This window comes from Montipora foliosa, chromosome 5 (assembly GCF_036669935.1).
Source record: "Montipora foliosa isolate CH-2021 chromosome 5, ASM3666993v2, whole genome shotgun sequence".
Lineage (NCBI taxonomy): Eukaryota > Metazoa > Cnidaria > Anthozoa > Scleractinia > Acroporidae > Montipora > Montipora foliosa.
In genome coordinates, this window is record NC_090873.1 from 1,159,883 (window position 1) to 1,187,515 (window position 27,633).

The window sequence follows — 27,633 nt, forward strand, 5'->3', positions numbered from 1 at the left end:
GTTTATTTTCTTCTTGGCAGATAAACTGGAGAAACCAGACAAGTCTGAGATGGATCGCTCCTCTGTGCCTGTGAAGCAGGGAGGCAATGTAAATAGCAATATTACGTCGCTTCAAGGCAGTGTACAGCAACAAGTTTGTGTGGTATTGCAGCCGCCTTTGCCTTCCTTGTCCAATAGGAGCAGCTCTCCGACAAGCCTCGGTTCTTTAGCAGACAACATGAGGCCCAGTTCAGTCCCTATCATACTGGCGCCCAGTCCTGCGCTTTCATCTCTTCCGCTTTCATTACCTCAGGGCTCTCTGTCCTCCACATCAACTGAACCAACCTCTAAACCATTGGAAGAGTCCAAAGCAGAGCCTCGTGTGGATAAATGTGATTGCGAGTCAGCGAAACTTGGGTCAGCGGCTAGTGAAGCGTCATCACCGAGAACCAAAGCATCGATACAAGACATTTAGACGTCTTTCCGTTTTAAATATTGATACCAAAAATACTTGAACTGCACCGATGATGTGAATTAATGAAAAATTGATTTTTAATTTAACTATTCGAAGACCTCAAATGTATACTCCTTCCCAAGCATAAATTAAGGTTATTCTCCAAATTATGGCTCAGTCTTTTAAGGAGGAGTGCGTGACTTGATAGCTGCCCAGGACTTTTGTCGCTTAATGACTGACCTTTTTTAATTTAATGGTGTCTTTAAAAGAAAATAACGAATAGCAAAGGAAGTTTCCCAGTTCGTAATCCTCAACAGAATTATCATATCAGATTATTCATGCAAAATTTGGCATAGCCTCAATGCCTAATAGTGAAATAATTGGAACCGATTTGCGTGCTATGTTCACTAAGAAAAGCATACATGTCGTAGTTTGCTTTCACTGAATGAATTTTGAGTATTTTATGTTCATAATTTGCTCACTGCAGCAACTTGACAATATATTTTTCAATTAATTCAATGCCGGGTGAAAGGTGATGCGTATAATAATTTTGAACATAGACATTTTCATTTCAAATGTTGTGGGTAATATTTAATTGATGCCTAGGGATGACTCGTAGCATAACTTAATTATGGAATGACTTTTCCCCCTCTTAAATTGTCCTACAAGTATCTAAATCATGCAGTAAGTGGTTAATCTTAAATACATCACTTCTGGTTGATGGAGCGTGTCTTTTACTCACTTTTTCTTTCTATACAGTAGTTTTATGCCGAGTGGATTGTGATTTATTCAGAAATTCCCTGCTTCATTCTCAGCCAATCCGGGAGGAGACTTAAAGTATTGTCCGGGATAAACTGGAACAATCATGCAAGAAAACCTCATTTGCATTCGCCTCCTTTCTATGCTGGTTCCAGTTCTTCCTCGAGAGTACGGTACGATCTGTGGCATAATGCGATTTGTTTGCACACGTTTCTCATCGCTTACCATCAGCTTCATGGATTTGCATTGCATTATGATTGGCTAATTTCAGTGCCAACCACTTTTCGATTGATCTAAACAATCAATTGGGTTTTTACGTCTTTCAATTGAAAACCACTCCGCTCAATTGGACGCCCCTGTTTTATTATTAAATTTACAGTTTACGGAGTTACAGGACCCGTTTCACACTGATCAGTGGACCAGATGAGGTCGAAAAGAAGTGTGAACACTATGAAATGTATTTATGAAATTTTAATCTTGTAATGCTTGGATGGTAATCTGGGATACTTCTGAAGTGTGAACTCTGTCGTGCCAAAAATTCTCCATTGCTGTTTGAGTATTTTAAATAGGAAAGTAAAATTTGCTTTGCTTTGTCTCCTCTTCCCCACCCCCCTTCCCCCTCCCTCTCCACCCTCTCTCTCCCTACTCCACATTACGGCCATGATAACAGAAACTATCTCCTCTGACCTGGTGACGTCAGATTACTAAGGCCCACCTAATTTGTTCTCAACGGCGGCCATCTTTGACACACCATCTTGAATGTATGAAGGTATGTAAAAAAGCAACTTTGTTAAAAGTTAAAATTCGTCATAGTTTCTCCCGTCCTCGTTTGTTTATTTTGCAATGGACCATATTCGTATTCTCAGTATTGGACTGGAACTAGCTTGCAATGGAGGCTAATGCGGGGGAATCTCTTAAAATTAATGCAAATACTCTTTAATACATTCCCCCGCATTAGCCTGCATTGCAAGCTAGTTCCAGTCCATAACTGAGACTACGAATATGGTCTATTACGGTAGTCTTTAGATTGGAGTACGACTGTGACTTCTGAGCATGCGCACTCAGAGAAATTTGGAACTTCAAAGCTAACGCCCATGCTCATACCGGGAAACTCTAACTCCATTCTAAAATTCCCCATCAACAATAGGCCTTTTGCAACTAACGATCACATGGTACAAAATCCGCCATGCTGGAGGGCAAGCTCATTATTATTTCCCCACTGGGACATTAAAACAAAGAGACCTGAACCAGTCAAGCTTGACTTGCCTTTGTTTTAATGACCCAGTGGGGGAATAATAATGAGCTTAATAATAAGAGACCTGAACCAGTCAAGCTTGACTTGCCTTTGTTTTAATGACCCAGTGGGGGAATAATAATGAGCTTGCCCTCCAGCATGGCGGATTTTGTACCATGTGATCGTCAGTTGCAAAAGGCCTATTACACTAATGTTCAGCGTCTTTGCGAGGAGGTTGTTTGTCGCATTAGACGTGTTATTCACATTCTCCGAAGACTAAACGCTATTCGTCTGCAAATATTTTCAGTTCCTTCAGTTAAAGAACATGGACTCCAATCACGTGACCAGGCTCCTTACCTTCACAGAGAACGATTCGTTCATAAAGGGAGAAGGGGAGCTTAAAACTGACTTGTGTTAGTCTACACGAATATCAGACTGTGGGGGTTGTAGCTGGGGTTAACAAATAGAGCATTTTCACTCACGTGACCAGCAGCCATATTGGATTGCTGAAACAAAAGAAAGTATTTGCATAAAAATGGAGTTCAATTCCCAGAGGATTAGTTTGGTACACCATCATGGCCGCCATTTCTTTGTTTTGGAACACCAACATGGCCGCCGTGATGTCATGTGAAAACGCTCTATAGCTGCGCTGAAAATCAGCGAAAGGTTCTATGCGGCCACACGGCTAGGGAGTTTTTTCTATTGTTTCCAGAGAAACGTAAACTATTTAATTGATATCTACGAATTTACAAAGATTTGTAAACTTTTTCCTTCTTTTTTAAATAAAACAATGAGGTAACATGCAAAATAGAAAGAGAGAGAAAGATGAGAGAGAGAGGGGAAATAAAAGATGGAGTCGTATTATATTTATCTCTATCTTCGCCTATCTATAATAGATCTTCGTGTTTGGAAATAATGTTAATCATTTGACTAATAAATAAGTTGGATCTGGAATTAAAAGTACCAAAGAACCTAAAAATTGCATTTGAAAGGAATCAACCTGGTTGAAGAATTCATATTCTGGGCTTTGAATTTAAATTGCCAATTAGCTCAAAATTATGTGGGTGTTTTTGTGCCACGTTCCAACTCAAGGAACGTTAGGGTGGAACGAACGAACAGAATTTAAAACCGTTTTTATGGTTCTTCCTTCGAAGAAATGATAAGTGAGTTTAAATGTTTTATTATGGAGTGACATAACATTAATGTTGTGGTCCCACCTTCCGTTTAAACGCAGATCATGGTGTGGCCGATTGTTCCAGGAGAAACGAAACAACGTGGTCAACACTGAAAACCTAACAGGTATTTTAGCAACAATATTTCGTTTTATCGTGTCTTTGTTTCCTTTGGTAGTGCAAAGCTTGCTTTTACAACTGTTTAATTTGTTGCTCTTGAAATCTGGTACTACATCTTAATAACAACACCATTGAGAGTAATGTAATACAGGACCCCTGCAAGCTTTCATTAACATACTTTTTAAATCAAAAAATAAACTTTAAAATAAGTGCATTGAGCCGTTATGATGGTAGAAACATATTTGATTTCTATTGTTTCAAATAGATATTATGGGATGCCCAGGGGGCAAATACATGTCTTTTGAAACAATAGAAAACAAAATGGCCACCGTATCTGCAAAAAGGTCTATTAATTACTATCATCATTTTTACTCAAAAATAGAACCTCTTGCTCGTTGTTTAACCTGAGGTGTGGCCGAGTGTTTTTAGACCCGATAAAACACATGCTGCGAGCTTTTTTGAACGGCTTCAAAAACATTCCACAAAAAGCGTGTCCCTCGGAAGTCGGAACAAAGGTTCAAATTATGAGTGGAAGATATTAGCATACAAAAAACAAGCGGGGCGTCATTATTATCCTGTATGTAAAGACCTCTAATAGACCTTATTCACGATAGCCACCATGTTAGATTTGCCTTTATCATGCAAATTAGCCACACATTTCTGAGGGGGCAAACAACACAAGTTCAAGAAGTTATAACGAACATCTTAGCCACACATATTGTTTCCCCCCCCCCCCCCCCCCCAGCATAACACATGGCTAATTTGCATGACAAATTATTTAAAAACCAGCATGGTGGCTATCGTGAATAAGGGCTATTAAGGCCTGGTTTAAACGTCGAACTTTTCATGTGTCGAATCTAATGCAAATGAGAAAAATCTCTTGTTTTTGCTCATTTGCATTATATTTGGTACATGAAAAGTTCGGCATTTGAACCGGGCCTAAGAGTGTTTTATACGATTAAAGGTCATACACGTGACGTTTTATAGGTGTCTTGATCGGCTGTTAGGTTTATGAATTATTAATTGGCCATTTTACAGCTGTTTGCTCAGTGACCTAACCTATGAATGGCTGCGAAATCCAGAATTTGTAAACACTGTTTAGAAGTTCTCGTTAAAAAAACCACAAGGGGTCCAAATGTGAAGTTGGTATTTAAAGATGAAGTAGAAATGCATCTTTTCTTGACAATTTGTTAAGGTCTTAATGATCCTCATGGAAGTTTTTGAGAAAAAAGTACTGTGCTGAATATCGGTTTTCAATGCAGCTCTTCCTTGTTGCCTGGGAGGAGTTGATCAAAGGGTTCTCTGCTTTAAGGACGGTGCCTACTATTGTTATTGCACATACGTTCTGCGCATGTCGACACACTCAGATTTCCTATCGGTGATGCTTACTAAAACAGGGATATTTTTGCGCGGTTTGAAACTATCTGGAGAAAGTAGATCTTAGTGAGTACTCTTGGTATCCAAAAAGAAAATTGGGGGTAGCCATGCATTTTTCAGGGATAATTTAAGCTTCAATTTGAGAAAGAACGCCATACATTGCTTTGTATTTTAAAGCTTTTTACAAATATTATTCATGAATTATCTTTGAAAAATGCGTGGTTACCCCCAATTTTCTTTTTGGATTTCAATAACACTTGTTAAGATCTACAGTTTCTGCATAATCACACACCGGGGCAAAAATATCTTTAATTAGTAGGCACCGTCCTTAATGGCAGTTGTGAAAAAATGCCGCGTGGTAGCCTGGGGTCCGTTTCTCGAAAGTCCCGAAACTTTACGGGCCATTTTCGGGTGACACAATTCCCTTTGTATCTGAAGAACGGAGAGGATTTAAGTCGTCAAGCTTCACAGCCATTTTTCTTTTTGTTACCCTTAAAACATGTTAAAAAATCGGCTTTCCAAAGCAAGCGGTTGGCATTTTCACAGCCCGAAAAGTTATCGGGACTTTTGACAAATGGGCCCCAGGCCAACGTCAGGAGCTCCATAATGCACTGCTGCCCGGATGATCTAAGATGGCGGATGAAATGACTGTTGGTCGATCATAGTGGATTGTTACAACTTAAAAAGACAGTACTACAACATGACGTAATGCAAATCAAAGGTATTTTTTAAAACCTGTTTTGCTGTTTTCTTAAAAGGGGAAGATAAAGATTTTGGCAAGTCTTAAGTTATTGTAATGCGGCGTTAAACAACTGCATTGAACAGGGTCGGCCAGGGTTTTTGGGTATACGGTATACATGGGCTTTTTAAATCGGGTATACGGTATATTGCAGCTTAAATACGGGTATTAGGTATATCACTTTCTTTGAATTTCAGGTATACAGTATACAATGCTTTCATTAATGTTTTGGTATATTTGGATGAATTTTGGGTATTTTGGCGAATTTTTTTCGGGTATATTGGTATACCACTACGCCCCTCTGGCTGACCCTGATTGTAGGTGTTAAAGGTTTTAATAACAATTATAAAAAGTTCTGTCTTCGGTTAATAGCTTTAATTTAAGGGCAACCTTCAACAATGAGCAGTTATTCTTCCAGCTGATGAACGTTTTCTTAGAAAGGCAACAGCACAAAACAAACTCACACTGTTAGAGCAACTTCTGCATAGCCGTAGCTAGCAGAGGGGCAAGGGGGGCAGTTGCCCCCCAAAAAATATTCGAAAAAAATTAATGTTGTCTCTTTCTGGAGTGTTGGGCAGACAATCAATTTGGAGACATCATGGACTAATCTGTTAGTTAGCGATACATCAATAGTTTAATAGTTTAATAATATTATTATAATAATAATAATATTAAAAAAAGCTTTATTGGGTAAACAGAAATTGCTGGTAAAGCCAGTAATTTACAAAACCTTAACCTCTAAAAGTACCTGTCTTTCTAAACTTGGACTAAATAATGTTTACTTCTGACGAAATATCTAGACCCTTGTAACAACTTGCCCCCCAGTCGAAAATTTCTAGCTACAGCCTTGTTCTGTTTTTTTAAGCAGCAACATAACATACATGTACATGTAAAACAGCTTAGCTCACTGAAGAATGTCATACTATGGAACTAACACTCAAGATTGTGCAGCATTGCATGCACTACATCATTGGATCATTGGATCTTAAGTGGATGGTAAAACTTTCATCAATGACTTATGAACCTCACCGTAGGAAAGTACTGGGAAAAACAAAGACCGGCCGGCGAAATTCGCTGTCTAATGCACGTTAAGTCTCCGCCTACTTTTCCTTGGAAGTTACCCCAAATTTTACAAATAACACTAGAAACATTCGCAAAGAACATGAACCTTGGATCTGGAAAGTTTTTCTCATGAAAAACAAAAGAGAGGCCTGAATTCTGAGTAATTTTGGAGGCGACTTTGGTTTCCCTGTCAATATCAAAGATCAATCACACACGTTTTTGAGGGAGCAGTCCAGTACTTGGTGTAAGCTGTATGATTCGCTAAGTACATTTGAATTCTAAAGTTCTTATTGAAAACCCTGAGTTTGGGTTTAGGGGTCAAACTATCTGTGAGTATTTTGTGAAAGGATCTGACTGTAACTTGGAACGAACTGACCATGGAACGAAGTGACCGGATGCTGTTGTTTGAAAGCCGATTAATCAGCTTTTGACCAACCAGGCCCAGTACAATTAAGCTTGCAAGTTTCATATTTTACTTAAAAATACACTTATACATGTACAATAAGAAAGAAATACACTTGGCCTGCAAATAGCAAAGGCTAATCTAGGCAGGTAGTGTTTACGTTTCCACTATGGAATAAAATATTCAGATGTCCAAAAAAAAAAGTTAATTAAAGCTACATTAAATGCCATCAGTTAACTCAAACGTACTACTAATAATAACTTGAAATATTGTGATTGTTTATGTTATATAGTGTTTAGTGGTATCCTGTCCAATATTTGTTTTATCTCAGGAGCTTCACAATGCACTGCTGCCCACATGATCAAAGATGGCAGATGATGTGAGCTGATCAATCATAGAGGATTGTTACAACAGGACAGTACTACAACATGGCAGATGAAATGCAAGTCAAAGGTATTTCTTTAAAACTGTTTTGTTGTTTTCTCAAAAGGGGAAGATGAGGATTTTGGGAAGTCTTAAGTTATTTTAATGCAGCATTAAACAACTGCATTGTAGGTGTGAAAGGTTTTAATACTTTTATTATAATAAAGGTTTTGTCCTTGGATAATAGCTTTAATTTAAGGGCAACCCTCAACAATGAGCTCATTCTTCAAGCTGATGAACATTTTCTTAGAAAGGCAACAGCACAAAACAAACACACACTGTTAGAGCAACTTCTGTTTTTTTTTTTTAAGCAGCAGCATAACATAAAACAGCATAGCTCACTGAAGAATGTCGTACATGTACTATGGAACTAAAAGTCTTGTGTAGCATTGCATGCTCTACATCACTTGTCACTATCATCATCAGCGAAGTAGTATTCATTGGATCTTAATTGGATGGTAAAAGTTTGACCAGTGACTTACAAACCTCACCATAGGAAAGTACTGTACAATAAAGTTTCAAAGTTTCAAAGTGTATTTAAAATCCACTTATACAATAAGAAAGACATACACTGGCCTGCAAATGGCAAAGGCTAATATAGGCGGGTAACATTTACATGTCCACCATGGAATAAAATATATATAGAAGTCCAAAAAAAAAGTTAATTAAAGCTACATGTACATTAAATGGCATCAGTTAACACAACTGTGCTAGAAATAATAACTTGAAACATTGTGATTATTTACGTTATAGTGTTTAAATATATCTTAACAGTGATGTCTGGTTAATGAAAATTGAGTGCAGCGAGTTTAAGTCTTTAGTTAGGGTGTGGATATCAACGTAAGTACATGTGTATCCTCATGAACTAATTCACATTAGTCCTTTCTGGAGACATTTTTTAAAAGGAATTTTACTTTTTTTATAAGTGCTTCCAGGATTTCATTTCATATTTTACACCCACGTCGTGAAAACGAGTGGCTCTGTTGTGTCAGTCTTGAAAATTTAATGTAAAATTCACTTCCATTAGTTGATTGAGTATTATGAGTGCACAGAATCAACTTGACTGAAAAGATCGAATAAGTTAGGCGGTGCATTTTTTCTGTGAATATCATGCATGATGAGAGAAATAGATTTTAAATTAAATAAAGCACATCAACTGAAAGAATATTAGAACACAAGAACAAAGGAATGGCATGATCTCTTTTATTATGGAAATAAATTAAGCATTATTATAGCTTTTTTTTAGGTTTAAAAGGTCGATTTAGAGGTTTTGCCCCATACTGAGAGGCCGTATGAGATGAATGGTTGGATTAAGGAGCGATATATATTAAGAATAATATTAGTTGGGAGAAAATGTCTTAGACGTGAAATTATACCAACTGTTTTGCTTATTTTTAGTGCAATGTCATCATCATGATTTTTTGCAAGAGAGATTATTGTCGATTAACACCCCAAAGTACTTAACAAATTTCTTGCATTCAAGGTGTTTAAACACATTGTGCTCATGATCAAAAATTTAATATTTCAAGATTAAAATTGGATACACCCTTTCTTTGGTGAGGGTGAAATATCACATAATTCAATTTTTTTAATATTTAAAATCAACTTATTTGCTAACAGCCAATCGCAGGCATTAGCTAATTCATTGTTTGTGGCAATCTCGAGAGAATTTAAGCTTTTGTCTGCAAATAGCAGATTTAGTGTCATCAGCAAATAAAAAGAAGTTCAGTTTTTGATGAAACTTTATAGTTGTCATTGATGTATAAAAGATTAGTCTGAAACAATAGAGGCCCTAGAATAGACCCCTGGGGAAGGCCACAAACTACTGTCTCTTTTTCAGACACCACAGGTACGCTTGAAACCAGTTGTTAATAATACATGTACCTCGTATGCCATAGTGGTAAAGCTTGTGCAATAACATTTTGCCCGTACAAGTAAATACATGTAGGCATACAACACGTGATTTGAGATAATCCGGAATGAAATCCTTTGGACTAAAAATGTTGCACAGTTTGAATGGAGAGAAATTATTATTACTTTAACATTTAAATCCTTGCAATACTTGCTGATAATAGATGAAATTTTCTTTCCGGATAATTGTGATGTTTCTTGCTTTAAGTTATTGATAATGCTACTTCTTTCTATCAACTCAAAATCAAAAAGTTGGTTGAAACCCGAACTCAACAAACAAGTTGATCATGTCAGTTTAGCATTACACTTTTAAACTTTTACTGCTTTGTCAATTGTGTTCTCTATAATATTGTTGGTTTGTTTGAATTTAATCTACAAAGAATAATTGTATTGATAGATGCATGTATGTGTAGATATGAATTATCTTGTAAAAATTTTAATGTGACACTCACTATGGCTGAAGATGATATTTGAAACATCGAAACATGTTCCTTAAACTCAAAAGTTTGGTTGTATTTTTAAAAATATTAGTAACACTTGTGCTATCCAGACCATTTGGAAAAGATTATTATTATCAAGTAATGCATGTTCAGTGGAGTGGTTTGGCAAAAACTGTACTGAGATCTGCATAATATGCCATGTTTTATAATAAAATTATACTGTTTTCTTCTTACATGTACCGGTATATAAAGCTTTACAACAGCATTACATAAAATGTAGTTAATGGAGCATGACTCGTTGGAGCTGTCCTCTGCCATGTTATTTCGCAAACATTATGCAACGCAAACAAGACATAAATGGACTCCTATAATAAAAAAATATTTTACAATTCGAAGTGAGATCCTTTATATGCAGTTAAATGCAATTTAACGGAGTTAATAACTAGGAGCACAAGTTTTAACTTCATGGTCAGCGGTTTGTTAGATATGCGCACATGCCAGGATTCTTCGTGTTCTTGGTCCATAGGGTGTTGTAGCAGTTTTGTTGCCATTTTAGTCAGCGTTTTCTGAGCATTAGCGTTTTCCTGAGCATGGGGACTCCTTGGAGGCTGTCTCAAGATTGTTTTTCTTGTTTTTTACCGCGAGTTTTTCTTCCACTGGGCGTTTCAAATGACTCGTATTCCGGGGTGTTCTACAAACAACAGTGTGGCCGCCATGTTGGATTCTGACTAACCTTCGTCTTTGGCTCCGCCATCTTCGGGTACAAACTCATTATTGACTCCTGCAGTTCCAGTGACCACGGCTCCTACTTTCACCCTGTCAGAGCAGGATCTTACTCAGGCCTTTTCACAGGCTTTAGGCGATTCATTACCTCAGATTTTGGTGGCTTTGCAAAGTCACTCGACGTCTTCTGGCTCAGCGACACGCTTTTTGGCAGGAAACTTGGTTTTGAGCGCGACTTCAATCCCATCTACTTCCATTGCCAGTTCTCCACCGCTGTCGTTTCCATCAGGTTCATCCACAGGTAACATCTTTGTGCCTTCCTTTGTCTCCACTTATTGCACATTAGGTAATTCTGCGTTGTCCACCTCTACCCAGCGTTTAACATCATCGTTTTCGTTGGGCTTTTCATTCCCTGTTTCCCTGACCTGTTAGCCGAGAATCTGAAAGGGCAGGAAACAGAACCGTAAAACTTATCTGGATGGGAAACTTCTTGTAACTTCTTCCAAAAATCGAATCCAAGAGATCACCAACATAGTAGCATGGACTGAAGCTTTCACTGTCTACTCGTGGATTCTCTGCAGTGCTCATCCTTCCAGGTGGCAGGACATGACACAGTATAAACTCCTCATCCTGAAGACCTCCCGCCAGTTCCCTGAGAAGGCTTGGCTGCACTATGACATCGCCTTCTGTAAAGATGCAGCTGCGTCAGGTTTGGTGGACTGGTCTCTCCTTCTAGGGTTACTCCAATCAATGTGGAAAAACTTCAGCATGAACTGTACTTCCATCCTGATCAAACTATCACTATCACTACTTGACTTCAAAGTAAGCATCTGCAAAGATGGCAAAAGCTCCTTTGAATTTTACAAGAAAACAGCAAAGAAACCAATATTCGTTCACCACCAATCAGCGATACCGAAAAAATCAAAGATAAACTTCATTCGTAATGAGCGGAAACACATCGAAGATAAATGTTCTACCAAAACGATAGCCAGGAAGCATCAAAATACTTTTGACGACGTCCTCCGTCTCAATGGGTATCCCGAAAGCATCATAGACAAAACTAAGCACTCTCAGAACCACCAGGAAAACCCCCGACTTCTCAACACCTGAAGATCCCATATATCCCTGAATGTCTAAACTACAGAATCACAAGCATTTTCTGAAAAGAGGGCATACCAGTTCGGGTCGCGCACAAATCATATACTCTCAGACGAGCCCTCTCTCACAACAACAAAGAATGGACATGCATGAGGGCCAATTGCCCTATCTCCGGCACCAACTTGTGCTTATTATGCAATGCTGTTTATCAAATCACATGCAACAACTGCAACCAGCATTACATCGGGAGCACTATACGCTTTATCCACAATCGTGTGAGAGAACACCTGAACAATGACAACTCCTCTGTGAAGAAACACCTCTCTCAGTGCCAAAACAAAGTCTACAAAGGCATTGAAATTAAGAGTATTGTACTAGAAAACGATCCCGCAAATCTACGACTGCTCGAAGCGTTTTACATACGAAAGTACAAACCTATCATGAACTCCCGAGAGGAATGCAGTGAATTCGCGGACCTTTTATTCTAGAAATCACTTTGCATATCTTCTTTACACTCGGTCATTAGATCATACCACTCGTTTTTATTCATATTCATACCTCTTTATTTATCTTATGCATTTTACCCCCACATTCTTTCACTTTTCACACATTTTTACTTTACATCTGTATATAAGCCCTACGCGGAATATTTTTTCTTATCCCTGATGATGCCGTAGATTGGCGAAAGCTTGGATTCTAAACCTTTTTTAACATCAATTTTACAGTAGTGTAAGGCTTCAATTGGATTCTAAACTATTCTGAAAGTACATGATGAAGAATGGCCACTTGCCAAAAATCAGCTTATTGTTGCAATATGGGGTGTAAGATATTAGCCCTTCCATGCTTGAGTAACGGTTTAGAACCAAGACAAAATTACAAGGATTTGTATGGAGTCACTGTAGCATGAAAGGGCCAATATCTCATTCCCAAACTGCAATAAGATGCTGATTTTTTGCAAGTGACCATTCTTCATCATGTACTTTCTGAATATCTTAATGAATCCCATAATTTCATAATCTTTAATATTTGTGACGTCACACTTTACCGGTACCACTCTATTTCCGCTGAGACCTCTCCTGGTGGCGTGAATTCTTCCATTCTTGGGATGGTTTTAGTTTCCTGCTATCCCCACAGTGGGCTCCCTTACCAGTCTACATGTAGTTTCATGTCTCTTCAGATGCCGCAGGTGCACTGGGATATGGCACCATTTTTGATAATGAGTGGTTTGTTGGTGAATGGTCCTCTAGTCAGAAGCGTTTGTCAATTGCGTACAAGGAGTTGTTTCCTGTGGTTGTTGCATCCCATTTATGGGGCCTCTGTTGGGCTGCAAAACGTGTGGAGTTTTGTTCTGACAATAATTATGGCGGTGGTCAGTGTGCCATTTTATGCTGTCTACATGTATCTGCCTTTGTTCATGTCCGATCCAGCACGTGATGGCAGAGTTGGCTCATTAAATATTAAGTGCTGGGGAGTTGAGGAAACTTGAGCTATTTTTACTGCCTACATGTACACTCTTGATTAGTATGATTACCTTACCTACAATAATTATTATGTTACAAATTTTTATTATAACAACTGCTATTAACTACGCTGTACATTAACATACACTATTTACTCAGCTAACATTTACTAGCCTAAGGATGATTCTAGTAATTTTGATTTACATACATGTACACAACTGTAGTCTACAAGAGGTTCCCATTTTTGGCATCCTCACTCGTTAATTCAATCTCATTTCTTGATTTCAATACATGTACACACTAAATGCAGGTATTTCAAAAGACAGGGTAGATTAATTGTTCTGTTTTAGCTAACCATGTATAATCCCTTTTCACAGGGATTTCGAATAGGAGCTTCAGCTGTCTTCTCCCATCTACCATAATGTTGTCAGGACTTTACCTCTCAGCACTGGCTACTCTGCCTTGAAAAGGTGGATTAGATCACTAGAACCTTCCAATCTCTGTGATGCTAAGGTACACAAATTAGAGTAATTCCTCAGGTCAAATAATGGCAGTTTTTATTTGAATTTAATTTATAAAACTAAAATCAAGTAATCACTTAGATGTACCGGTACATGTAGGCCAATTAGATCTAAAAACAACGCTAAATGCAGGGAAAGAGATATATTTTGATTTAATGTCTAGTTAATTTTTGTTGACAAAGTGGCATGAACATTTCTAACTGTATCACAGAGAGTTGCACTGTAGTATTAAAACCAATTTTGTATGGACACCCAAGTGAATTAACTGTATGACTAAGAGGTCGTATTTCATAACTTTATTAAGACCCTTGGCAATTTTGAGATGTTAAATTGACTCTTTACAGAATCTTCAGTCAGCTTGACCTGTTAACTTTAGAGCTATACAGTTAGACTTTGTGTCAGCAGAGCATTCCAGAAAGGAAGTCTATTCTGCAAAATCCACGCATTCTTTAGTTTGCAAAGAGGAATAATCTACAAGGACAAGGATACTGTCTGGGTATATGTATGCTCCATGATAAGACTTAAGAGTTTTTATAAACAGTGACTGTAATTTTAACATTATTATATTAAGTATTTATAGTGTACGGCTCCCTGGGAGAACACTTACTTGTGAATTTGGATTCCGTGGAAGCTTGGAATATTTTGCTCCTTACTATTTTTCTTAAAGATCATCGAAACCTTGTTTTCCTGTGTGATATCTTTACAGGTTTGTGGCACGAAGGCACCTAGCCCATTATTAATGTTGGTTGGCTTTGATATTGTACAATGCATTAATTGTATGTATCTTGGAGCTGAGAGGGCAGAAAGTCAAGTCACTAATGCCGGCTGGAGATCCAGACCCCCAAGAAGTATACAACAGCATGTGAATTTTTGGAAGGAACTGCAAACTTAAAGGTAGCCAGACTTATATAGTTTGAACAATTTATCAATGAGCAACAGATGAGATGAATTGCTGACAAAGATTAAGTGAAGGATCATCCTTGTTATCTCATCTTAAAGTGCCCCCAAAAAATCAATTCTTTTTTTTCTTTGGATTTCAAAGCTATCGTGTTAATTTAACTAAACACTGAGCTACCAAAGTTTTAAGGCTGTAATGAGTTAAAAAAAGACACTTGTTAGGGTTAGGAGATTTGGGCTTGCAGACTTTGAACCTTGCATTTTGTATATCCATTCCCATGCTGTTATTACTGTTGGATTTTAAAGTTGCTCAATGTAGCTATTATAGTAGTATCTCTGAGCATCCATGCCCTATTCTTTGTGAACAGTGCGTGGGCTGTTTACATGTATGTTGCACAGGGCTGTGATACGTGTTATCCGAGAAGACTAACCAATTGCAGATGTCCCTGGTTATTTGAAGACTGACTCAGTTGTCTTCATGCCTTGTTTGAAAGATGTGCTAGACGATGATGCCATGCTCCTCTTGTGCAAGTGCTTTTTTCTAATTAATTTGATGTACATATACAGCTGTAGTAAGGTGTTTTTTGGTTAATACCTATATTTGAAGGCACATTAATTATTGTCTGTAATGGGTCATGACTTTTTTCACTCCACAGATCCAAGTTATTCTTCAGTCTATTGTTTCATGGAATATAGAACATTGAAAGCCAGGTAAGTTATCTGCCAAGTTTGGAGAAGCGGCCTTTGTGTTGATAATAATAATTAGAGAGCACATTATTTTGACCCAGGTGCCATGTGAAACCTCTATAATTATGGTATTTTGTTTCTGTGTAAGTTTCATTGAAGCATACAAGTAATCTGTTTTCACCCCTGTTTGGAATATGTAGCCAGTGATGGGATTATGCAACCTCGTTCCCAGGGTCTGTCTTCTTTGTGTGCGTTGTTGCTTATGTTGTACTGTTCTGAATTTGTCAGTAGGAAGTTTTCAATTAATTAAGGACTAATTTATTGATGTTTGTTTTGAACATATTAAGTTTGTGGAATTATTTGTACAGGTGAGATGTGTGATTCACGAGATTTTGTCTTCATTTAAGTTTGTATTGTTTCTTTCTTTGTTATTTAGAACTTCCAGGGAGTTGCAATTTGTTGTTTTGATGAATGTATAAAGCATTAGTTAGTTACTAATTATGCTAACAACAACAACAAAATGTACATATTAAAAAGATAATTTTAGATTTACATAATGTAATTGTTCATGCAAAGGTTTTTGTCAACAATTACATTATGTAAATCTAAAATTATCTTTTTAATATGTACATTTTGTTGTTGTTGTTAGCATAACTAGTAACTAATTAATGGTTTGTACATTCACTAACTGAAATTTGTGTAGAAAATGTTCTAGTTGTGTGGTTGTTGTCTATAAGATCTGTCTTTTGGAGTTTCAGTACTAAGTGTATGAAAAAATTGGTGTTATTCTGTCATCAATGTGCATTTTAATTCAGGGGAATATGTGAGTTTGGATTTGTTCTTTTTTATGTAAAGGTTGTTATTAATTTTGCTGTATTTTTTTTTTGTTGCAGGTTAATTGCTATGTAAAGATTTGCATAGGAATTTTATGTATAAAGTTCAGTTTTTATTAATAGACATTTGTGGGGTGTTTTGCGTTGGATGGTTGTGAAAAAAATTTTTTTGGTGTATTTTGCTATATATTTGTAAATATAAGTGTTTTTGAGGAAAAGAAAAAAAAATTGTGTATATAAAATATAAGTCTGAATTAGGGTTTTTGTGAAAATTTGGTATAATATAAGTGTCATTTATGTAAAAATCTGTGTGTATATAAATATATAAGTCTCAAGAGGTGAATGAAACAATGTATTTTATTTGTATCATTTACATTGTAAGTAGTTATTACAAAAATGTTTGATATTAAATATTATTAAGTTAATTAGTTTGACTGGAGAAACATTAAATAAGTTTACATATTAAAAGTGCGGGATATGGACGATAGCTAGAAGTGATTCTCGAAGTTATCTGGACAATTTGAGAGTTATCTGACTTAAATTGTCCTGATAAGTAAGAGAATCACTTCTAGCTATCGTCCTTATCTTGCACTTCTAATACGTACGTTTCATTAGAAAGGCCGGTTATACACGAAAGTTGTACTGATAAGTGCGAGAATAACTTCTAACTTTCGTGTATAACCAGCCTTTCTAATGAATTTTGGTGAAAGGGTTGATGAATGAAACATACGTATTAGAAGTGCGGGATATGGATGATAGCTACAAGTTATTCTTGTACTTATCAGGACAACTTAAGTCTATTTTATAAGAGACAACTGCTTAAATTGTCCTCATATGTGCAAGGAACACTTCTAACTTTCATCTATATCCCCCACTTCTAATAAGTATGTTTTATTTATTGCTCCCAACTGAATCCCGTTGGAGCCGTCTGAATTTTTCAGATGTTTATTAGAGACAATTGTTTAAATTGTCCAGACATCTGCTTATATCTTAAGGTCATTTTGTCACTAATGTAAATAAGCGTACACATATCAGAAGTGCTTGTTATAGACGTAAATTAGAAGTTATTCTTGCACTTATCAGGACAACTTATGTCTTTTTTACAAGAGACAACTGCTTAAATTGTCCTGATATGTACAAGGAACACTTCTAACTTTCGTCTATATCCCGCACTTCTAATACGTACGTTTTATTCATTGCTCCCAACTGTGTTTTTCTGTCCCAGTTGGTTGGGTTTGAATCCTGTTGAAGCAGTATGTAAGTAAGCGTACATGTTAGAAGTGCTTGTTATAGACATAAATTAGAAGTTATTCTTGCACTTATCAGGACAACTTAAGTCTGTTTTACAAGAGACAACTGCTTAAATTGTCCTGATATGTGCAAGGAACACTTCTAACTTTTGTATATATCCCGCACTTCTAATACGTACGTTTTATTCATTGCTCCCAACTGTGTTGCTTTCTGTCTCAGTTTGTTGGGTTCGAATCCCATTCAAGCTGCCCAGTGTGGTAAGATGAAACTCTGCCAAGTTACGAAAGACTCGCTGGAGCAGATTCGGAGCCACTTTAAATTTTCCATAATTACTTGAGTACAAGCTCCAAATTCACTTCAGAGAAAATTGAACATTTTGGCAGAGATGCATCTTTACCACGATTAGGGGTTACTGAGTTTGTTTAAAGTGCACCTAAAGGCAGTTTTTTTTTTATTGCCAAGATCATTCTTTCCACCTAAAGCAATTTTCACCTTGAAATATTGCTTTTCATGTGTCGCACAAGCCATGGCAGTCATATGGACCCACGACCGTGCTATGAAAGGCATGGCCCTATTCTTAATTTTAGGTCACAAACTGCTTTGCATTCAAGTTTTCAAAGAGTTTTTGCATTGCAAACCAGTTTGTTACGTAAAATTGAGAACAGGCCCATGCTTCTGACAGCTCAGTCGTGGGTCCAAATGATTACCACTTTTGCTAACTTTGCGTAACTTGCGTGGCACACAAAAAACAAAATTTTGAGGTACAACTCGTACAAATGGCAAAATATATTTGCTTTTGGTGGAGAGATCGAAATTAGAAATGAAAAATATTTGAGTTTAGGTGCACTTTATAAAATAAAAGGATTCAAGGTGGCTCAAACCAGTCTTAAAACTTGGATTGACACTTCAACACTATCACTTATAAGCAATGTTGTGGTACCATATCAAACACCAATTATTGCTTAAAAAGATTCCGTCATTTTTGTGACGTAAAAGGTTACTAAACCCCTGCAAACACACCCCATATTTTGGCTGTAGCTACTCATATCTCAAAACGAACTCAGTGACCCCCCTTTTTATTTTTGAAATGTACTCAGCATGCCATAATGAAACTTTCCGCAAAGTTTAAAAAAAATTCTGTGGAGCGGATCCAGAGCCACCTTAAATAATTGAAAATTTAATGTAGCTCTGAATCCACTTCACAGAATTTTTTTAAACTTTGCAGAGAGTTTCGTCTTGGCCTGCTGATCACTTATTTGCAATAAAAAATTGGGGTCACTGAGATCATTTTTCAGATATGGGCAACTAAAGCCAAAATATAGGGTGTTTTTTTTTTGCAAGGCTTTCTTGTTGCCATGGTAACTTGTTACACCAAAAAAATGACTGCATCTTGTTCAGCAATAATTGGTGTTTCACACGGTACTATAACATCCCTGTTATGTAATAAAGTATTGTAGTGTCAATCCTTCTAATAACAAGACAAATATAACCAAATGGCATTGGTAATGCCAGGAAGTGGGGAGGGGTAATTGGGGGCCATGCTTTTCAGCGCATCTCGTGAACTGTGAACTGTGAACCTTGAACCTTTGTTCAAGGGGGTGCTCTTGGGTGAAAGTATTATGGTCTGCTTTGCTTTCTTGTGGGAGAGTTACTTTTCCTTTAAAATCTTCTCGACACCTGAAACGAAAGCAAAGGGAAAACAACTTGTAAGGTACTATTAGCCAAACACAAGGAACTCTTAATATTTCTTTTCTTTGTGAGTTGGAGGGGTGAGGGGGGAGAGGATTCTCATTTGCATTTGCTTTTTTCACTAAAATAATGAAAGTTCTGGAAAGAAGCAGACTGACAACAATTTTTATAAAAGTGACGACACTTTTGAAATTAAATTTACAAGACATGTTTCTGTCGTGCAACGACCATCTTCAGTTGAAAGTAGAATTAATTTGAAGTTACATTTGAATTTATAATATGCTAAACAAAGATAAATAACAATGTGAAATAAATTGAGAAGGTAACAAAAGAGAGTGTACAATGGAACATGTTGATTAGAACGAGAGAGTTAAATTAACATGATATAATTGCTTGTTTAAAGAAGGTTGCTCCCAGGAAATATGTAACGCTTCTTTTATCTTCACCTGGAATTTTGTGGTCGCACGGTTTACAACTTCAAAACATTCAGCAGAGCAGGAGTTACGGCATGCCTCGGATTGTTGAAGGTGTTGAAAGATATGTGAGGTCCTGTCCCTATTTAGGTGTTCACGAATGCATGTCGAGAGGTGTCGGCTAGTTTCGCTGACATAGCAAGAACAGCTTGCACAGGTAAATTCCAGGTCGAGATAAAAGAAGCGTTACATATTTCCTGGGAGCAACCTTCTTTAAAAAAGCAATTTTATCATGTTAATTTAACTCTCTCGTTCTAATCACCACATTCCATTGTACACTCTTTTGTTACCTCAATTTATTTCACGCTGTTATTTATCTTTGTTTAGCATATTATAAATTCAAATGTAACTTCAAATTAATTCTACTTTCAACTGAAGATGGTCGTTGCACAACCGAAACACGTCTTGCAAATTTAATTTCAAATGTGTCCTCACTTTTATAAAAATAATGAAAGTGTGGTAACATGAAAGTCGGCAAAGATTCGCTGAAGCAGATTCGGAGACACTTAGTTTTCCATACTTGAGTGATAGCTCGAAATTATTTCAGTGCAAATTATCTTCGCGGAGATATCTCAACCCTTTTATCACTTTCGAGCAATCAGACGAGGGGTTACCGACTTACCTATGGGAATCTAAGGATCAAAGGAAAACAAAATATGGTGGAATTTGGTGGTAAATTGTGACCAGTTCTTTTTTTGTCTAAACCAAATGCACTTAGAGAATACAATGGGCCCTTTCCAGCTGGCGTTCACACGGTACAAAAACCGCCATACTGAAGAGCAAATTGTGCACTGGAACATCTAAAACAAAGAACATTTAAATTAAGTTGCTTTGGTTTAGATGTCCCAGTGCACAATTTCCTCTCCTACATCTAGGTACGACAGAAAGCTGCAAGAATCTGGAACAAAAATTCATCACCCTTAATCCTCACGGTATTAACGAACGCTTTTCATTTAACTAATATATTCCTATTTTTCACGTTGCCATGTTACCACCAATAGCGTAGCTCCTACTCTACTACAAAAACTACACGTAACCCATTATTTCTTGTAATATGAGAAAGGAACAATTAACTTAGTGTTTAGCCTAGAATATGAGAACATGAGAGAAACCTTAACACAATGGGAGAGGAAAAAGATTACAAAAAGTTTGCGGGGAAATGAAAACTACAATTTGGGATTGCAACAATTTATTTAATCTTTTCCCGGTTAGTCTTTTCCCGGTTTAATCTTTTCCCGGTTAGTCCCTTAAAAATAAAGAACTCTTCATTCACTGTACTCAGAATGCTTCTAAAAATAATGCTTTATCGTTAATACCCTAAAAAAGACAGACAGAAACATTTGAAGAACTGGAGGCCAATTTCCCTAAGCCCCGATAGTGCCAAATGGCACTTATAGATTTTACTCTGTCTAACGCCAGACGATTTTACTCGTCAATGGAGAACCCCTCGGGGCTTAAAGGGTTAAATAACCACTAGCAAATTCTGCAAAAGCTGTAGCTATTCCTCTTGAGAAAGTCCTGCCTTCAACTATCAGCTCTAATCAAACAGGATAAATGACACAACCGTCTTTTCAAATAATTATATTGACTCACTGAAAGAACTTTTTGACCTTCTGAAACAAGTTACAAGTTGAAAGTTGTGCTGGCCTTAGAATAAACCATTTCAGTTTAAGTCGGAACAATGATGGCTTGGTTCCTTACCCGCATCATAAAGACTCGGTGCTGTGAACTGATCAGTCAACGTTTGTCCTAAGGGATGTCTTCTCAAAAACTGACGAGAAAGTCACAACCAAGAAAAACTTGTTTAATAGGTTAGACATCAAAATGAAACGATTACAACATATTTGGTGATGTAGGGATATACATGTATCATTAGATAAATGGTCACTGAAGAAAGACTAGATGTTTGGAAGATAACAAACTTATTATTAGCCCCTTTTAAGGTGGCTCAACAATTTGGACGGAGTGTATTATTACATGTATTTCACTTAATGGCAATGTTATGCTACCAAGTCAAACACCAATAATTGCTTAACAAGATGCACATGTTACCGTGACATAATAAATTACCATGGCAACAAAAGAACCATCTTAAAAAAGCCCTATATTTTGTGCTTAAGTAATTATATCTCAAAAACAAACTCAGTGACCCCCATTTTTTTTAATGCTGAAAAGTGATTAGCACGCTATAAAGACAAAATTCTCCGCAAAGTTTAAAAAATCTCTGGAGCCGATTCAGAGCCACCTTAAAATTTTTCAGTTGTGAAGATGACTATGAATCTGCTCCAGAGAATATTTTTCAACCTTTGCTGAAAGTTTTGTCAAAGCATGCTAATCGCTCTCCAGTAATAAATCAAAGGAGAACTGTGAAGAAGTCGTGGATACAATACTTACAAAATGGAAGTTCTGTTGCAATCAGTTGCTTTCTGATCTTGTTAGGAAATAATGACTGAATTCGTGTTTGATTGTTATTGAAAAAGTAAAGACAAGGATTGTTTCCAAAACTCTTCAACCTTTCACGAAATCTGGAGCGGCTCATGAAACAGGTTGCATTTTATAGATGCAAAAGAGTCAGGTGAAAATAATTGCTCACTGGCATTTTGGGCTCCTTTAACCCTTTTAGAAGGTTCCTAAAAGCCTATAAAGTACCAGAGAACAGCCATTTACCGAGGAAAGAGTGAGTTTGTTCGTTCTTATCGTAAAGGAATGTTTCTGTTCAACTACATCAAGGTGATACCGAAAATATCTCTATATTTCTCATCTTTGTAAACTGCTATCAAGTGGTTTTATACCCATCTTTTACATTTAGGGGCCTTAAGCTTTTAAATAAACTACAAGTACACCTTATAGGTATCGAATATAATCAATAGAATGATGAAATAATAACAAACTAAAAGAACAGAGGTTGGCTTTTGGTGAACACAGTTGTCACTGTCCAGTCCACGGAAATCTCATGGCGTACTCCTTTGCTACTACCAGTGGACCTTTGAACTTGGCAGATCAACGAGAAAATGTCTCTTTGCATTCATTTTCAACACACATAGCACAGTGATACCTTTAGTATCCCATTGAGCAATGGTTCGGTAACATAAGAAAAGTCGAAGATTATTCAACACAATTATTTCGTTGTGGCATTACTTTGGAAACTGAAGCGTCGAAAAATCAATATTGATTGTCGCCATATCAATTTGAATTCAACTGAGTGAGTGACAAATTGGCATATTCTGACCCCAAACCATAGTCATTTATACGCTTCGCATACCCACGACTAAAAATGGGGGTCACCAAGTTAGATTTTGAGATATACGCGTTTAAAGACAAAATATAGGTTGGTTTTAGGTGGCTCTTTTGTTTATCATGATTACAGCCTACCCTTCTTTCGTGAGGTGATAACCCATGGTAACCTGTTACGTCACATTATAAGTGCACCTTGTTAAGCATCTATTGGTCTCTCATTTGGTATCATAACACTATTATTAAGTGAAAAGGTTTGGTAGAATCAATCCTTCCAAATAGTACAGTTTGTTGAAAGTGTTAAAACTGGTACGAGCCTCCTCCTCCAAGCAAACGATTTTAAAAACTTCACTTATGGTCTGATTTTCCCACGTTGGGAGACGCCTATATTAACGAAAAAAGACAGTGTACAAATCAATGTTTGGTTACATCGTTTCTGGTGAACACTACACGCTCCGACAAAGTTCACATCCGAATAGTATGTATGGAAAATCAGGAAACCCAAAATGGAGTAAACCCTTAGTAAAGAAGAAAATAAAGGGCTTGACAAGGTGAAACGCTTTTGTTTTGATGATAGCAGCCTGTAAAAGTTAATTCCGTGGAAACCTTTAACAGGGGCTGCCGAGTACGTTTGGAGGGAAGGAGGGGGGAGGGGCTAGGTTTTGATATGCATCACGGAAGCGTGAGGGGAGGGGTAAGAGATTTTGGAGAAAACAAAGTGGGAGGGGGTGGAGCCCTCCCTCTCAGCGGCCCCTGTTTAAATGCAAGTATCACAGTCATTAAAACCTTACACCTAAATGATAACGTATCCAGGTTCTACTGTGACACAGTTATGTACTGGTAAGAAATAAATAGTGATACCCAAAAGAAAAGAGTGTTTCTGATCGAATCAAGTTATTTGAAACAACCAGTTTATTAACATAAACAAAGTTCCTGCGTTTTTAATTCCCAATGTGGAACTAAATAAATACTGAGTTGACCGACGAAATCCCAACGTTTGACTACATATATTTTATCATTGAAGGAAAGAATAGCTTTATTTCACTCAAAGAAGTCTTATTAAAATAATAAATAAATTCAGTATGCTAATGTAGTGCTATGGAAAACACCTATGATTTTAAATTTAAAAGCTTACTTGCAAAATCAGCTCCAGCACCTTGATTGAACAGCAATAACTGTATTCTTCTACTGCAGGAAAAATACATGTACAAACAAAACTAAGTTTCAACACACTAGAACAACAAGTTCCTTTTTGAAGAAAAAATTAATTAAAGTTATCTGTCCTTCAGTACATGTCAACATATTTTAAAACGTTCTTTATACAGAGAACACTATATAAAATGAAGAAAAACCAAACCCTTACTACCCCTATTGTACCAATGTCAAACACACTATGCCGTGCCGTGCCGTGCCGTGCCGTGCCGTGCCGTGCCGTGGATTTGATTGCTGTAGTAAATCTATGGAAAATTGTCGAGACCTTTGGAACTTAGCTTTTCTTAAGTTCACTAAAAAGAAATACAAAGTATTTCAATTTCAATACGCAACATTGATGTTACGCAATGTAACGAAGTTTGTAAGATCGCGCCCGCTTTAAATTCAACGGCGATTTCTAAATATGTAATACTGAAGATGACGGATGTACCGTCGAAACATGTCTGGAAAATTAAAGAAAGTTGTCATTTTTATACGACTATAAATACAAAGTAATTTGGTAAGGAAATTGAGAAAAACAACTCAGCCTTTAAATGATCACGAAGTCAACAACAGAGCTTCATTTTTCGTACACTGGTAAAGGAATAAGTGTTATGCCTGGAATATGAGAACTACAGAGAAACCTTCAAAAAGATTTCAAAACATTTGAGGGGAAACAGTTACTGTGTAACTACATCTTGGTGATTGTCACAACTCTAGTTTTACAATGAAAGAGCGTGCACGGCCGCATGGGTCGTACATGTATGATAAGAAAAAAAAACAACGTTCCTGTGTTGTTCCTAATGAGAAACTGATACTGAGTTGATTGACGAATCCTAGCGCTTGACTATTTTGTCAATAAAGGAAAGAATAGCTTTATTTCATCAAACAAAACTAAAATTCAATGCACTACAACAACAGCTTCCTTCCTTCCTAAGTTACAAAGGAAGTAAAGTTTTCTGTCTTTCCGTGCAAGATATTTTAAAACGTTCTTTATAAAACAACACTTCACTGAATGAAGAATGAAGAAGAAATCAAACCCTTGCCATCCCTATTGTACCAATGTCCAGCACACTATGTTGCATTTATTCTTCTCATGCGCGACAGCAAAAATCGTTTTGCCGTTTATTCAGTGTATTATGAAACAGCATCTTGAAGTCTCTCTGGACAGATAAAATAGGTACACTTTTGGTGGCGGGTCTAAAACATGGGTCACATTCCACAGGTCACTTGTTGCAGGTCATTGTTTTACCTTTTTGATAGCCCAAACCTCTCAATTTGGCTAACCCTAGGCCTAAAATCCAACCTTAGGCCTAGGGTTAGCCAAATTGAGGGTTTTGGTTACTTTCCAAAAGGTAAAACAATGACCTGCAACAAGTGACCTGGGGAATGTGACCTGTGTTTTAGACCCGCCGCACTTTTGGAAATAGAACTCATTTACACAGTCGAAAATATCATCACAGGATAGGGAAAATGACTCATTTATGCTTATATAACCTTTTTCCTTATAATGATTTATCTACATGTACTTAGTTTAGGGTGGGAAGAGACAGGGGTGACGTCAAAATCCCAATCATAATAAAGGTTAAGTTAACCTTAAGGTTTCCAGACGGCAATCTCCAGAACTTCAAAACATGATTAGTACCTACATGTACTAAAACAGTAGATAGCGTTGAATGCGCGTGTTGACTGGCGACTTAAACTCCAAATATCCTTTGCTATTCACCTCCGAGCCATTAGCCTGGAATTTGCGCCCAAAAATGTCGTAATCATTGTATGAATAACTGAGTTAACATCATCTTTTTGTGCTATATTATCTCACTGTTTTAGTATATACTAAAACAACTATTCACCTCAGTGTCGGTGGGTTGTGATGGATATTTACCGGGCCGCTTTGTGGCTCTGTAAATATCCACCATTAGCCACCTCCACTTTGGTGAATAGTTGCTAATTATTCAGAAGTTTGAACTTGCTCTTTTTACAGGACAAGTACGCAAGTTAACTTCTAGAGGTCAAAACTGAAATTCAACATAGAAACCATTTGAAAATTCTTACCATCGCGTCGATCCTGCAATGAACGTGTTTACCGCAACAAGAGACGGACCAAGTACTTCTCTTCTGCCATTTCTGCTTATCACAAGTTAAACAGCTGGCAAAGAGTTGTTCATCTTATTTGTGATTTCCCATGATGTAGGTTCATTGGTTTAGCAGGCTTCAAATAGTAGATTCTCCCTCCGACAGCTTTTCCTCCGATCACATTTAACTCATCCCTACACTGTATGCACATCAGAACGGCTTGTGACTGTAATAGAAGACAAGAATGGGTGTGGGGATTAAAATATCATCATGCGCAGCTCCTGAATGAATGTACTAATTATTGATGGGATGTCCACAGTAAAGGAAAATAAGATGCAACCACCGGTATATATCATAATCCTGTGTTATTTCATTCCAAACCTAAATTTTGTTATCTGAAGTTGCTATTGTTTGTCATTTTTAACGTAGTGTAGTTTGTTTTTTAGTGTTGTTATCCAGCGTTCCCACACTACACACCAAGACTAGCTCTGCTACTTGCATGTTGTGGGTTTCTCTAAGCCTATCTGAGGATTTAAACAAACTGTATAAAACAACAAAACAACAAGACTTGAACGTATCATTTCAGAACACAAACGTGTCAAGCAAAACACTTTTTCATTAGTTCAACCTGTCCAAGAGCTTACAAAAGAACCATTAATTATGCACAACATCCAAACTCAGTGCCAAAAACAAAAGCTTACTCTGTTGGACACGAATTGTACAACAAATGAAACAAGAAAAATATATTTTGCATACTGTCAGCGCTGACCAGAAGAAATACGTTTAAAAACCCCGGGTATTCTAAATGAAAAGATATGTCAAAATCGAAAATTTTAAGTTTAAAGCGTTTTAAAGTCGGTGCAATGTACGACTGCTTAATAAAATGGAACATTATCGTACCATGTAAACTCACTTACGTTCACAACATAAAGCACTTTAACTCGCTCATGGCACAAAAACTATATCTGAGTTGAAAACCCGGGTGAAAAGCAAGATTCCTGTCTCGATTAAGTATGAGGGCCTTGGGTTGTTTTTAAGGGAAAAAAATTGGAAGCGTTCCAGCGAACTTCAAGACTAGTGTTTCCTAAGTACAATGTACAAGGGAGAATCAAAACTAAACATTGTCGGGAATGAAACCTTTCTTATTTATTGTAGCTTCTAAAAGGAAGGAGCTGAATTCGATAAATTGTTCAACACGAGGTTAACCCGACTTTACTTACGCAAATTTGCTTGCATCAAAGGTGAATTGGTGTAGTGTAATTTAAATCCGAAGAAAGATTGGCTCTCACGAAGGACTAACACTGAAAATGGATCACTGCTTTACTCACCCACTGCCAGACTCCGCCATCAGACGCAGAGAAAACCAACTTTGCTTGTTGGTTCTTGTTGGATATTTTTTTATTTCGGGTCCAGATTATTCGCAGTCC

The 27,633-nt window shown here is 37.1% G+C and overlaps 1 protein-coding gene and 1 long non-coding RNA gene across 8 annotated transcripts in view; one reads left to right on the forward strand and one right to left on the reverse strand.

Moving 5' to 3' along the window:
• The window catches only part of LOC138003308 (Golgi-specific brefeldin A-resistance guanine nucleotide exchange factor 1-like), a 59,276-nt gene extending 42,652 nt beyond the window's left edge, over window positions 1–16,624 (forward strand). Inside the window, exons 34-41 of one of the 6 annotated variants that reach the window (XR_011123484.1) lie at window positions 21–1,365; window positions 3,661–3,725; window positions 7,631–7,752; window positions 13,732–13,867; window positions 14,582–14,769; window positions 15,429–15,483; window positions 15,807–15,827; window positions 16,353–16,624. Coding sequence is in view for 1 of the 6 variants with exons in the window: in XM_068849309.1 (XP_068705410.1) it covers window positions 21–454 (434 nt within the window). In the remaining 5 variants the exon portion in view is untranslated. Of the gene's footprint in view, window positions 1–20; window positions 2,060–3,660; window positions 3,726–7,630; window positions 7,753–13,731; window positions 13,868–14,581; window positions 14,770–15,428; window positions 15,966–16,352 lie in introns of those variants that run through there. The other 5 variants (XR_011123483.1, XR_011123482.1, XR_011123485.1 and 2 more) reach the window with 5 other exon arrangements.
• A 7-nt stretch (window positions 16,625–16,631) lies between these two features.
• Window positions 16,632–27,633, reverse strand: LOC138003309 (uncharacterized). 2 transcript variants are annotated; one of them, XR_011123487.1, is made up of 5 exons: window positions 27,535–27,633; window positions 26,186–26,432; window positions 24,075–24,127; window positions 21,407–21,476; window positions 16,632–19,220 (listed from the first exon to the last, which is right to left on the reverse strand). It is a non-coding gene; the product is annotated as an uncharacterized lncRNA (long non-coding RNA). The 2 variants fall into 2 exon arrangements; XR_011123488.1 differs by having other exon boundaries at window positions 27,427–27,552.